Below are 14,669 nucleotides of genomic sequence, written 5' to 3' on the forward strand. Positions count from 1 at the left end.
TGTCGAAAAAATTGTCAAACCCTGAAATAGGAATCCTCCAAAAGAGAATTCACTATTTTTGAGGAGAAAATTGAAGAACCAAGAAATCTGAGATTACAAATCATCGTTTTTGTGGAAAAAATGGCAAAACCCAAATAACCAAAATCCCACGGGAACAATGCGGATTATAGATGATAATTATTAAGAAAAAAATTTATAAACCGCGCCAATTTTTGAGGAAAAAATTGTGAAAACCTTGCAAAAAATTTGAGGAAAAAAATAGTTAAAACCTTGCAAACAATTTTTGAAGAAAAAGTTGTGAAAACCCTAAAATCTCGCGCGACAAAGCCTTGATTTTTGATGGGAAAAATAAAAAAACTAACAGAATTTTTTAGGGAAAAATCGTGAAAACCTTGGGACTTGTAGGACGAGAGGCCTGCCCAAATCAGCATGATCAAGGCAACGATATTTAATTATTGTCAACATGCGCTGTTTCTAGGTGTTGTAGTTGCGGGTGTTGAACTTCTAACTGTGTTCCAACATGATGTTGATCAAAGATGCCATCATGGAAACCGAGGCTGAATGAGGTCAACCTAGTGAAGGCATGAGATAGAAGAATTTGATTAAAAAACAGAATAGAAACAACTGCACAAAGAATTTGAAACCCTGAAACAGAATGCACAAATCCCAATGCACAACTTGCTGAAAAAAACCTTGTAAACCCTAGATGGCAGAAAAATAATCAGCAAAAAAAATGGCACTAAACCCCACGTATGATAATTTTGATGTGGAACCAAAGGCACGAAATTCTGGAAAAACCCAATTTTTTTTTTCTACAAATCTGAAATCTGCAAAAAATAGTAACTGATTTTGTTTTTAAATCAGAAAATAACACGATTGAAAAAAAAACATTCCTGAAACCCTAGCCTTTGTTGCTGGAAAAATCATGGGTTTGAAAACCCTGGTTCGTGGCTGCTCGTAGTGCACAAAAAATAAGAACAAACTGTAGGAAATTTTTTTTTTCTGATAACAAAATGCAAAATCTTCAGAGGTGAACTTGCCGAAAAATCGTGTCGGAAAATAATGCCTGCAAATTGCAACAGAATTTTTTTTTCTTGATGCATGAATAGAACCCCCGCATGCAGAAAAAATCACAAAATCCGTCGCTTTGTCGCCACACGGTGAAAATCGCAAAATACGCGAAAAAACGCATTGCAAGGGTCCACAAAAGGCGCAAAAAACGTGAGGAAGATGAACAGACACCGTCAGGAAAAATCCGCGCCCAGAAAACATCCAAAGATCGCGAGTATGACAAACGCGGTTAGAAGAAAAAATGCACCTAGAACTTCCACGAATTTTTTTTAGAACACTCGAAGTGGACCTACCAAAACCCTCGAATTTGCAAAAATATTTCAGAAAACCCACAAATGGGAGTGCTAAAACCAGAGAAGAAATCCCACATAAAAAAACTTCACAAAATTATAGAATCTGACCAAAACCCTAGCTCGCAATTTTCTCTCCAATTCTGATTTGTAAAGAAGCTATGAATTTTTTATTAAAAAAATTGCTAAACTTTGAAAAATCCCATCGACCTGCTTTGACACCATGAAAAATAATTGAATCAATAATCAAATGATATTGAATGATCAAATGGATTAATAACAAATATACAAGCGTATATAAAGGAATTACAAAACACTGTTCTTAAAAGAATGAACTGTTAATCTAAAACTTAAAACGCTAAATAAAGTTAAAAAAACTTTAAACTAAAAAGCTAACTATGCGTTCTTATAATAGAAGCAATACTCACACTTAAGACTAAACAAACTAAATAAGGTAAATAAGTTGACAACTAAGATGGCAAACTAAAAAGGTAAATGACTAACTAAATGACCACTAAAAATGTATTTGACTGAAATAATTTATTATTCTTATAGTTTGTATTATAGTACCCATTTGGGTTCGTCTCCCTTTCCTTCTAAGTAAATACTAGGAGAATTCCATTTTTAAGAAGAATTAGAGATGCTATAGGGGAAACACATTTGACTTAAGAAATAACCTATGAGTGCTGAACTTGATCTATGGCAATGTTGATTTGGAGAGAGCTCTTCTTTGATTGAAGTTCTCGAAACATAAGGGGTAGAATTTCCATGGAGGTCAGGAATGAAATGAAAAAGCAGAAAATTCCACTCGGTAAAAAATTTTAAAATCCTATTTTTAGGCATCACAACTCGTCCGAATTCCAATATTTTTTTAGATCTAGATTCGTGATAGAATTCCCTCTCTTCCAAGACCTGGAACCTAAATTTTAGGGAAGCTGCTAAAAAATAGGAGATGTGAAAAATTGGTCAAAAAGCTCCTTGCGGACATGATGAATTCAAAGAGCACAAAAATTCCTTCCTCAAGGAACAAATTTCCAAAATTCTTCTCTAGTTCCAAAATTGGGCCCAAGAAGAAGAAATTCTAGGAAAGTGAAGAGATTGACTAAGTGTTGAAAATTCCTTCTTTCAAGACAAAATTCCAGAAAAGTGAAAAAACTGACTAAGTGATGGAAATTCCTTCCTTCACGATAGAATTCTTAGAAAAGGTGAGAGTTTGGCTTAGTGTTGGAAATTCCTTCCTTCGGGACAAAATTCTTGGAAGAAGTGGAAAAATTGACTAAGTGTTGGAAATTTCTTCCTTCAAGACAAAATTCCAGGAAAGTGGAAAAATTGACTGTGTTGCAAATTCCTTCCTTGAGGATAGAGTTCTTGGGAAAAGTAAAAAATTGACGAAGTGTTGGAAATTCCTTCCTTCAAGATAAAATTCTTGGAAATCATGAAAAATTGGCTAAGACATGAAGAATTTCCTTCCTCAGGGGTAAAGTAGAATCAAGGTCAAGAATAGGCACCGAATGAAAGGGTATGGAGGATTTTTTCCTCAAGCAAAATTCCTTCACCCTGTGTGAAGAATTTCCTTCCTCAGGGGTAGAGTAGAATTAAGGTCAAGAATAGGCACCAAATGAAGGGTATGGAGGATTTTTTCCTCCTCAAGCAAAATTCCTTCACCACGTGTTTTTAGCACCCAAGTTGGAGATGAAGTGCTGGATAGGGGTAAGGAAGAAATTTCTTTCCAAAGGAGAATTCCTTCACAACATGAATTCCACGTCAGGATGAATTGAAGGTGAATTTTTTTTTCCAAGCCAAGAAAGGAATCAAAGAAGAACTAAACAAGTAAATTCCCCATGGGGGAATTTTTGAAAAATCCATTTTCGGGCATATAAAATCATCCAAATTTCAAAATGATGATAGAATTGGAATCATGAGAGAATTTTCTCTCTTGGACCCCATAACTCAAATTTGGAAAAATTCCTAAAAATTAGGAAATGTTGAAAATCAATGGGAAATCTCCTCCAAAACAAGGAAAATTCAAAACTTAAAAGAAAATTCTTCCTGAATTAAATTTTCTCGCTCCTGAAGTTTTCTCTCCTAAGGTTTCTCGCCAAGTGGCAGCTGGGTCAATGCATGATGAATTAATGGCAGATTCTTTTTGCATGCAGCCATTGCAAGTGGAGGTGATGGCGCATTTATGGCATGATGGGACGATTTTTCCATGGAGGAATAGTCAATGCATGCTGGGTGAGTTTGATGAGGAATGGTGCATTTAATGTATTATGGATATCAATTGTAATAGGCTGGAATTAATTTTATATGGGCATGATGGGCATTTATTGCTGATTCCCACCTTGTTGCACCATGTGTGGAGAATCTTTTAAGGGAAAACCCTAATTATGGTTTTTGCATGTAGCCAAGGCATGAAGCCTATATAAAGGGGTGACCCCCCTTATTTGCAAGCAGGGGGAGACTTGCATGAAATTGTTGCGATAAGTTTTGAGATAATAACAGTGAAAAATTGTTCTCTGATGGTGTCCACTTAAGTTATTTTTTCAAAGCTTGCATGGTTTCACCTTCCTCACTTAGAGTAGAAGTAGAATAGTGCTTTGATTTCAATGGAGAATGTAATGGTGTTTGATGAATTTCCATGGTGCATACTTTTTGCATCTTGCTGATTGTAATTTGCAGCGTAAAGTTAGCTTGAACCCCCAAATTTGTGCTAAGTTCGATTGTGAATAGTCGTTTGAATTACGCCGTGTTGGGTATTCAAATGCACTTTCTCAATGTGAAAATCCTCCAACATCCTCGGAAGATTGCACTGGTTCTTGCGGAGTTGTAGATAATCTTGGCAAAGCAGAGCTTGGTTTATTTGGAATTTGTCCACCAAAGCATTAACTGTTGATATCACTGCCCTTAGGAGTAAATTTAGGCCTCTCTAACCCTTTCCTCTTTATTTTCAGTTCATTTCAGTTTGTTCAAAGCAGAAGCATCACCAAATTGCTATATCTGATGATGAAGTTCCACGCCACATCAAAGAAGTGAAAGAATGATTCAAACATAAGTCCCCTTGGATTACCAACAATCACATCAGCCAACTGAGTCACGTCCATTGCGAAAAGGAACCTTGGAGTTGATTGTTTGAACTTCTTGCAATCTTAGCATACAATCATACTTTGATCAAGAGAGAGTGAAGTGACCGTTAGGCAACTTTATTCTGTGTTAGCATGTCAACAGGTATGTGTAGGAAAATTTAAATGTTAATTTTGAACTACTGAACAGATATAGGTCAGGATTCAATGAATGTTAGAGCAAATTCTCTGTGAGCAGCAAAGAGGACCATGCAATGCAAACTGCTAATCTAGTTGGTAGATATGCTATATTTCACCATGTTTTTGGGATGCTGGGATCTCGGGATGGGAAAATGCGTTTCGCGGATGGATATTTTTGAGGCCATTTTTGGTGACAGCAGTGGACAGTGAAGGGTATGACTATATAAAAAACTTACATTACCGGGTTCGGTGATGTGATAGCTCTTGCAACATTCTTTTTGCTTTGCACTGCTCTATGCACCATTGCTTGCCTAAAAGCCAATATCTTTTTTCTGCAGCATTCTTTTCCTTCCAACAAAGCTTTATTCTCTGTTTCAGATATCATGTAATCTGTATGCACCATTGCTTTGCCTAAAAGCTTAAATCTTTTTTCTATGGTACTCTTTCCCTTTCCACAGAGCTTCATGCTCTAATTCAGGTATCATGTAATCTAGTTGGTAGATATGCTATATTTCACCATGTTTTTGGGATGCTGGGATCTCGGGATGAGAGAATGTGTTTCGAGGATGGATTTTTTTGAGGCCATTTTTGGGGACAGTAGTGGACAGTGAAGGGTACGACAATAAAAAATCTACATTACCGGGTCCTTCCCCTAAACCCCCTGGTCCTGGTCCAGTTCAAACCGGGTTCGGGTTTGGGTTCGGGGCCAGTATGTTGTGGGTATGGTTAGGGCTCATTATTTTATCTGTGGGTTCGTCTTAGACGAACCTGAGAGAACCCGCTAGGAATTTTGACATTTTTTCTTTATTTCATTTTTATATTTACATATCAATTATTATAAATAATTATTAATATTAAAATTTAACATTAATAATTTACAAATTAATTATTAATATATTATGCTTATATATTAATCATAACTAATAAATATTGAATATTAATAAATTGCTATATTATTTATTAATATTTATTAATATATAAGTATTATATATGAAATATAAATATACATAATTTATTAATTATTATTAATATATAAGTATAATAAGTGGAATATAAATATATATAATTTATTAATATTTATTAATTATGATTAATATATGTGTAATTTATGAAATAAAAATTTTGCTTTCAGATGAATACAAGGGTGAAACAAATAAAGATCCCCAAATTTTCCAATTAAAAAATGGATGATTACCATTAAAATGCCTTGTTTGTCTAGCATAAAAAAGATACCATAAATATACTCAATTATTAAATCTTAAGATACGTTATTAAAATTATGGACTATGTTGTAGCATATGCCTTGGCCATGCACAATTGAATTATTGCAACTCATTTAAAAAATAAAATAAGAATTATGTATATGCAAAATTATTCTTTGAATAGAGACAGCTTGAAGGCCTCTTGATACACCTGGCAAGAGACGTTCTCAAACACACTCTTATTACATTTATCCTTTATTTGTTTTGATTTATAAAACATGCATTTTTTTGATGGAGTACACTATACAAGTTAATTGCCCTAGAATCAACATTCACTCCTCATATTAGGACTCAAGAAAATAACTGTTGCCCTTGATGTGAGGTCAATTAGTTGTCAATTAGTTGAGCAATTAGTTTGCTGCTTCTTTGAACAATGATGCAGACCTCGTCAAACAACAATGCATACCCACACAAACTTCAAACAGCTCTGCATATGCTCAATAGAGAGCAAATGTGGGTTGGGGGCAACAATGCATGTAAATTTTGAGTGAACATTTTGTTCAAACAGATTAATCGTAAGGCGCAAAATGTAGAGAACAAATAACAAAGGAGAATTTCTCTCATGGAACTTACCACAAGAATCAGCAAAAGAATTTTAAGACTTTTTCTTGAGTAAATCTAGTTTATTTGCTGTCAATTTCAATAAAATCTGGTGCTTAACAAATTGAAGCAAGAATATCTTGAAAGTCCATGCATTTGAGATAAGACATTCCGTAGTGGGGAATAAAATCAATGAAAGAATTTTAAAATTCAACGTCTAGATGCAATGATTTTATTTAGTTTCCTTCAATTTCAACAAACGTAGTAACATAGATCTCTTTAAAGCTTAGGTATGTCTGAGATATCCCCAGCCATCCTGGGGACGTCCATTTGTCCCCTACCTGTCCCTGCATCCCATCTCCACGGCCCTGGGACATTCAGCAGATTTTTTTTTAAGAGGGACAGGTAGGACACATCCCCAAGCCATCCTCATGTCCCCAAGATGTTCCTTGTATGGGTATGCGTGGATAGACCCAGGGGATTTGTCCCTAAGATAAGAGCTAATGATCTGTTTTGAACTATTATAAAAAATGAATATATAGTTCTGTACATAAAAAGCTGTTTTTGTTTGCACTTGAAATTGAGGTGGGAAGAAACAAAGAAATGGTAGCTAACATGCTATGCAATTTTGGTATTGGCTAGTATGGATTTCTTGTCAATTTTTTATAGCATATTTGGCTATAAGGGTTTCCCAATTTTTATTCTATTGCAGGGTATCCCTGAGGCGGCTGAAGTGCCTGTACCTGTTGCACGGCAACCATCTTCAAATCCACTACCAACTGGACAAGTTCCAACAACTGCACCATCACAAGCTGCACCTCCCTCAGGAGGGCCAAATGCTGCTCCACTAAATCTTTTTCCACAGGTATACTTTTGGGCCTCAGCAATGATGGGTATGGTCTTGTGCAATGTGGTATGCATCAATCCTATATTCACCTTGCTTTTTGTGCTTTAAGGGTCTGCCAAGCATGGGTGCTGGAGCTGGAGCTGAAGGTGGGGCATTGGACTTTCTTCGTAATAACCAACAGGTATAACATTTTAGTGCAGTTTTCAATAAGCACTACACAGAACAGCTTTTGTTTCTCTTCATAGCTTAATGGTTTAGTTAATTAATAATCGAGAATGAAATTGTTTGAGATTTTGTTTCCATCTAGTTTTAAATGCTTATGGGATCTCCAACATGGGTTTCTGATTTTGTTTGAGATTTTGTTTCCATTTTGTTATTGATTATATCTTGCACCATCCAGTTTCAAGCCCTTCGCACAATGGTCCAAGCCAATCCCCAAATTTTACAGGTTTGTTGAATCTACCATGTCATGTTTGAGTTCCACATGTGCTTTATCTACATATTATTGATATGGCTAATTTTTGGTTGTCAGCCAATGCTTCAAGAACTTAGCAAACAGAATCCCCAGCTAATGAGGCTTATACAAGACCACCAGGCTGATTTTCTTCGACTTATCAATGAACCCGTTGAAGGTGCTGAAGGGTATGTAAATTTGTAACTATTTGGTCTAAATTTGTTGCAAATGCCCATTCCAGTAGTAGTTTTATGAATGCAGAAAGGTTTGTATTTGTGACATTATCTCCCATGGAAGAAGCAATGTGCCACTTTGATTAACTGTTGAATGTTCTGAAGGGTATCAATTTCTATTTATAGATACTGTGATATTCTGATGTACTTTATAGATCTGTTGATTGAGATTCCATGCTGACATAGATACTGAGATAATTAGATGTAGGTCCTTGATATATCTTGTATTAAGTCTATTATATATCAAGACAGGTAGAATTGCTGACTACCTCCTTATCATCATCAGTGCTTTAACAGGTCTCCTCCATGAAAATCTAATGAGAATTCCAAGGTCATTTCTGAAAGCTTATCATGTTTTTTCCTTGAAAACTGACTTAGGAACTTAGAAATTATATAAATGTCCAGCAGAGCCAGGAAATGAAATGTCACCAAAAGGAATGTCCACAACAATAAACATGGCCCGAAAAAGGAAACAACTGATTACATCATTATATAATCATAGTTTATGATGAAAACCAAACTTAAGAAGTTGAACCTACAAAGCCTGTGCTGGTAGTGGGCTCCTGATCATTAGGGTTATCCTGGCCTCGATCATGCAAGTCCTTTCCATCATTCACAGATTCCCAACCACGGAGTATTCTTTCCCTCCTCACCAGCTGAGGAAACTTGTCTTGCACTCCAAGAGATCTGCCAGGGGGTTGTGAACCAGTGCAAGATAAAAAACCATACAGGTCGCTTATGCTTGTGGCATTGGAAACTGTTTTGTTAAAGTTTCTTTTTAATTTTTGGCTGTAGAGAAGCTTTTTGCTTCATGAAAAGGACATGCTTCAAGAGAAATAGTTTCAAGACTATGCATGCAATGCCCTTCTATACTTCATTTCCATCCTTCAAATTTAGAATATGCTTTTCCAGTTTTCCTGAAAAGTTATAATATATTAATATAAACTTTATGGAAATTAAAGGGATACGCTGTTTTAATCTGTAAGTAGGGGGGATACTCCACAATGCTGCTCCTCAACAACAGATAAGCCTAGCATGGTGTTACACCAAAACTAAAAGTCTAATATGCAATACTAGCAGAAAAAATGGATTTTTTAAGCCACTTATAGGAAACCACTCCAACAACGTTTTGCACACTTGCAACACCTCACATGCTCATACCACATTCTACAAATATTATAAACACTGTAAAGTCAACTTGAAGCTAAAAGAATGGTCTAACTTGCAAATGAAATAAAACAAGCAAGAACATTCACAACAACATCAAGGAACCATGGCACAATTGTTTAACCTGGAGAAACTCAATGTGGGAATAGAATTCTAGCAACAAATCCAGTAGAATGCTGTTTTACAAGAAACAATCCCCTATGGACTGATTTGGATGCCAATCAAATATGGATCATATTGTAACCTTGTAGTTGTCCTCTGCCAATACCATATGAAAGTGTTAAAAGGAGACAAAAATGTCAACTAGTTCTCTCCACTATCAACCTAACCGATGCTACCTTCATCTCAGCTCCCCTTTGGCTGTGACCCCTAAAATTTGTCAAAATGAAGTACAAACAATATTCTCGTATGTTCCTTGCTTGGAAGTCCAGAAGCTACTGTATGGTTCCCTTGGCAAATTAATGGTAACCAAGAATTGTTTAACCACTTCCCTCATCTGCACAGGAAGATCAAATGTCCTCCAACTCATCTTTAATGACTCCCAATAAAAGGAATGATGTCCTCTGCCAACACAGAAAGACACAATGCCATTCCCATCAATTGTTGCAGCCCAGGAAGATGAACGGCCTGCCAGATTTGATAATGGCTTGTCAAAGTGAATAGAAGATAAATTACTGTCAATGACATTTGTAGAAATTTTCTCCACTCATAAGCCCATGACATATTCTTTTTTGCCACAATAGACTGCTTGCAACAAAAGCAGTTGCATAGCAAAGAGAGAATCAATCCTATGCAGCCACTAAATTCTTGTTGCACAAGTAAGACCTTTCGTAATAACTAGGATCTTGTTGCATGTTAACTAGGTTCCTCTTGTGCAGCAACTGAGATGCTCTTGCACATGAGATTACCTTGATTGAGCTCCTTGACTGACGTGGAGAGGATTTGATCTCTTGATCCTAAGGACGATTTGATTTTTGGATTACCTGAATGGTCCAAATCATAGTTGAAAAACTCGGACTCACCACGGACTCGGCAAACCAAAAATTTGGACTCGGACTCGGACTCGTGAAAGACTCGTGAAAGACTCGGCAAGGACTCAGCAAAAAAAAAAACCGTAGTTTTACAAAAAAACATAAAGAAATTAATGCATTTAGAGAACATAAGAGCCATAATTGAAACATTACACATGTCACATACTCATAGTTTCAAACTTTCAACTCTAAAATGTATAATACCAAGATTTCTTCAATGCTAATTATGCTTTTATATGGAGCCTAATCAGACTCGGAGGTTAAATTTTCCCTACTTCCATCAGCGCAATTTCCCCCCATATTTTTCGACGGGGGTTTCGGGGCAACGCCCCCAAGCTGGGGTCAAGGGGCATCGCCGAAAGATCCTAAAATTTGACTAAGTCTGGAAAATTGAAGAATCCTCCAAAAACTAGATTTTGCATTATAACTCCTGGAGGTTCGAAACCACTCTCAAACATCCTGACAGTATATATGGAATATAACTTAAAGTCTGGAATGTCATCCCGATCTTCAAATGCCCTGAAATTTGGCTAAGTCTGGAATGTCTTCCTGATCCTGAAATCTGACTAAGTCTGGAAAATTGAAGAATCCTCCAAAAACTAGATTTTGCATTATAACTCCTGGAGGTCCGAAACCACTCTCAAACATCCTGACAGTATATATGGAATATAACTTAAAGTATAAGATACTTAAATGTTATATTCCATATATGAATCCTGACGGAGAGACCTAATTTTTTCACATGTTAAACTCAATTTTAAAGCTTGCATGACATTTTCTCTGGGTCGCACGAGTCCATCTGAAAGACTCGCGAGTCCATGCAAAAGACTCGCGCGAGTCCTTGCAAAAGACTCGCGAGTCTTTCAGATGGACTCGCTAGGACTTGCCTCGCGAGTCCTTGGCGAGTCGACTTGTGGCTCCCATGGACTCGCGAGTCCGTGGCGAGTCCACGAGTTTTAAAACTATGGTCCAAATGTCTGCTTAGTTTGATTTTTTAGACAGGGATGGCATTTTCAGAATTGAGGGATATAAATACTTGGTATAAGCTACCTCCAAAATTTCAAATGAAAGTGGTATGGAGAAAGGTATCTGTTCTAACCATGGCATTTTGACTGTGACTGCTAGTGAGTGCTCACCAGTTCATGAGCAGAGGCACTTTCACCATCTAGCCAAGTTTGCTAAAACAATTTCAGCTAGAATAAAAAAGTAAAAAAAAAAAAGAAACAAATAGAAAGCAATAAATAATATGAAAAAATAATTAAATAATTCCAATATAGTATATTTAAAGAACAATACTAAATTGGCTTACGTAGAGTTGGATCCAAAAATAATTTTCTGAGTACTCGAGTCCGGTTCTCAACACCATTTTTCCAAGAGTAGAGGTCTCGATTTAAGAATTTCTCAAATTTTGTACCATCAGGGTCTCAATCTGCTGATGCTATTAGGATGCGTAATGATCAATGTATAAACTTCAAATGAATACTGAAGGAACAGTCCCCAATATAGCGAGATTTCCTTTTAGGTCCTTCGAAAGATATAAGCTATATTTATTTGGAGAGCTCTCAAAACTAGAAAATTTACAAGCTTGAATTTTATTGTGGCCAAATTAACATTTTATATTTATTCAGTTTTTTTAGTTGTTTTTAACTTTGAAGCTGTTTACTTTCCTCCATGTTTAGTATTTGATGATTTGGATCTCAATGTTTTTGTACCATAACATATGTACAACTACTGCCTGTATAGGCTGTTTACTTTTGTTGGTGTTCTAAGATTCAATTATAATATTACAGTTATGTCCAAACAAATTTATCTTAAAAGTTTTGCCAATAGAATTAACATTTCTGTTCTATTTCACCAATTATATTGTTACTTATGGTCGTGTTTATTCTTTCTAATATCTAGGTTCTGTTGATCTAATAGGAACTTTACTGTTTATATGGGCACTTTTGGACAGATGATTTATTGCATAAATTGTAAAGCTTCTGGTAACAACTGCGTATTGCTTTTTTGCCTCTATGTTTCAGGTCACGTTCTGTGATCCATCGTCAGGAAAGATATTTTATTGTTTTACAGTATACATTCATTTATGAATCTTTTCAATGTTTTTTATTGCAGAGATTTACTTGGTCAGCTTGGGGGTGCAATACCTCATTCCATTAATGTCACGCCAGAAGAGAGAGAGGCTATTGAAAGAGTAAGTGTATATAAACATTGTTAAGGTGGTTCAAGAGCTTGAAGAGAGTTATATACTCACAAGATGTGTTGTTGTTTACACAGCTGGAAGCAATGGGTTTTGAGCGTGCCCTTGTTATAGAAGCATTCTTGGCATGCGACAAGAATGAGCAATTGGCAGCAAACTATCTACTGGAGCATGCTGGAGATTATGATGATTGATTCTGAACTAAATAATCTCATTCTCTGAATTGTGTTTTGAAATGTCTTATAAGGATATTCTTATAATCTTTGTGTTGTATGTCTAAATAATCCAGTTTTTATTTTTCCCATGGTGAGCAGAGCTTCATAGTTTTTTAGGTATATTTGGTACACATCTATCTCTTTGTAATTCAAACAGTGAGCTGGTGTTTATAATTTCTGGGATGTTTTTTCCCACACCTTTTTCTACATAGATCATTGTCTAGTCAGTAACTGTTAGAGGTGAACAACTTTTACACAAGGTTCTTTTTTTAGGGATTGATATTTGAGATAATAATCGGTCTAATAACTGTGCTATGCGACAATGATATTGTAAAGTAGGCAATATATTGTTACTTGATTGTTTCAAGGTTACAAATGACTGTAATTGTATGTTACTATCTAGATGTGTTTGCTGAATATTGTATACCTGCAGTTTTTCATTGTTTTGTTATTTGACTAGGTTTTGCTTTAATCTATCTTAAAATTTGGATAAATACAAGATTTTTTTTACGATTCTGAAGCCTTGTAATTATTGGATTCCAACCTAATATATGATTGGAGTAATGCGAAATATATTAATCTAGACGAGAGGGGGAAAGTTATATCTTTTCCCTGCTTACACCTATCATAATAAAAGTGGGTAATAAAGTGACCTATTTTTAATCTGTAGTACAGTGCTTAATTAACATCGAACTTGTGGGTATCAATTCACTAACTGATGTATATCAAGAATAAAGTGTAGTAGTTCAATATCCGCTGCGATTGCGCCTCCACCTTAAAATGCTTTCCCCAAGTATTCGTGAACTACAAATCCACTTCAATTTGCAAAGCTGATGATGAAGTTGTTATTGCAGTCTCGCAAGAACACATTCATGAAAACTTTACAAGGGGAAAAAGAATAAACTTTCGGATTAATTTGAGAAAGTGATACATTTGCTTGATAGAATTACCTGCACCCACACATGAAATTGTATTTCTGCAGAAACATCATTTACCATTTAAAGATTTCAATTATTGTAACTGCGTTTCCTGTATTATCCACCATCGTTTGAAAGACGGCAGGCCATAATCGCTTTACACACACATGCTTTCCTCCATGCTCACAAACCTTTTGTAAGAATAAAAAAATCCTTTTGGCCTAGACTTCACATATAATGATAAAAATCCCATAGCGTAGGGGGAAACAATTCAAGGGGGAGAATTCTCTTTTCAATTTTTGGTCGCCTTAGCTCGTTGGGCTATATGCTATTGAACTTTCAAAGCAACCCAAACTCATCGTCTCTTCAATTTCTCTTGCCACTTCTACACTGGACTCATAATTTTTAAGTCATTGACGACCTTTAGAAAAAGGAAAGGAAAGGATCTTTTACAGTCCATGATACTAGCTATCTATATATGGGTCTACATATGGGTTAGAGCAATATGGGACTACTTAATTGCACTACAAACGAGGCGTAAATACCTTAAACCCTTGTGGGTTCTGAACTTGTGACCTCTCTTTCAAGAGCAAAAGTTCTCCACCACTAGGCCAACTTAAATTGTACCATTGTGAAAGAGGAAAAAGCTTGTTACACGTGATAATTCATTACCCTACAATTTATTGCACCCTTTGAAATTCTTGTAAATTCTTAAATGATGTTTTAAAACACCTAATAAAGCATGTTTTGGAGACCTAATGTAAAGAAATTAACACACTGAGGGAATGATGCAGCCACTATTCACACCTTAGATTTCATTTTCGTTATTGTAAACTCAACAGAACTTATTCTAAACCTTTCATCAATCTTCTACTCCATAATTGAAAAAGCCTTTTTTTTTTAACTCCTAAACTTGACTCTTAAATCTGTTAGAATTGAAAAAAGCCTTTTTTTTCAACTCCTAAACTTGACTCTTAAATCTGTTCCATTACAAACATTTTTTTTTCTTTTCTGTTTGACAATATTTAATAGTTTTTGTGATTTGACAATTTTAGTAAGTTTGCATGCTTATTCGTATGGTTTTGAAAGTTGTCATTTAAGACTAAAAAAAGTAGGGCTATTTGTCAATTGTCTAAATTTAATTGCATATCGAAGTTTGGAAATAATTAATAATCCAATATT

At 35.6% G+C, this 14,669-nt stretch overlaps 1 protein-coding gene across 4 annotated transcripts in view; it reads left to right on the forward strand.

Annotated features, from left to right (window-relative positions):
- LOC131035859 (ubiquitin receptor RAD23b) overlaps positions 1 to 12,946 on the forward strand; it is a 64,856-nt gene extending 51,910 nt beyond the window's left edge. For all 4 annotated transcript variants that reach the window (XM_057967604.2, XM_057967603.2, XM_057967602.2 and 1 more), the window contains 6 exons: positions 7,136 to 7,288; positions 7,380 to 7,451; positions 7,671 to 7,718; positions 7,803 to 7,912; positions 12,271 to 12,349; positions 12,433 to 12,946. In XM_057967604.2, the coding sequence (XP_057823587.1) occupies positions 7,136 to 7,288; positions 7,380 to 7,451; positions 7,671 to 7,718; positions 7,803 to 7,912; positions 12,271 to 12,349; positions 12,433 to 12,549 (579 nt within the window). In that variant the 3' untranslated portion in view covers positions 12,550 to 12,946. The remainder of the gene's footprint in view (positions 1 to 7,135; positions 7,289 to 7,379; positions 7,452 to 7,670; positions 7,719 to 7,802; positions 7,913 to 12,270; positions 12,350 to 12,432) is intronic.
- The last annotated feature ends 1,723 nt before the right edge of the window (positions 12,947 to 14,669 follow it).

Source organism: Cryptomeria japonica, chromosome 8 (genome assembly GCF_030272615.1).
Source record: "Cryptomeria japonica chromosome 8, Sugi_1.0, whole genome shotgun sequence".
Taxonomy (NCBI): domain Eukaryota; kingdom Viridiplantae; phylum Streptophyta; class Pinopsida; order Cupressales; family Cupressaceae; genus Cryptomeria; species Cryptomeria japonica.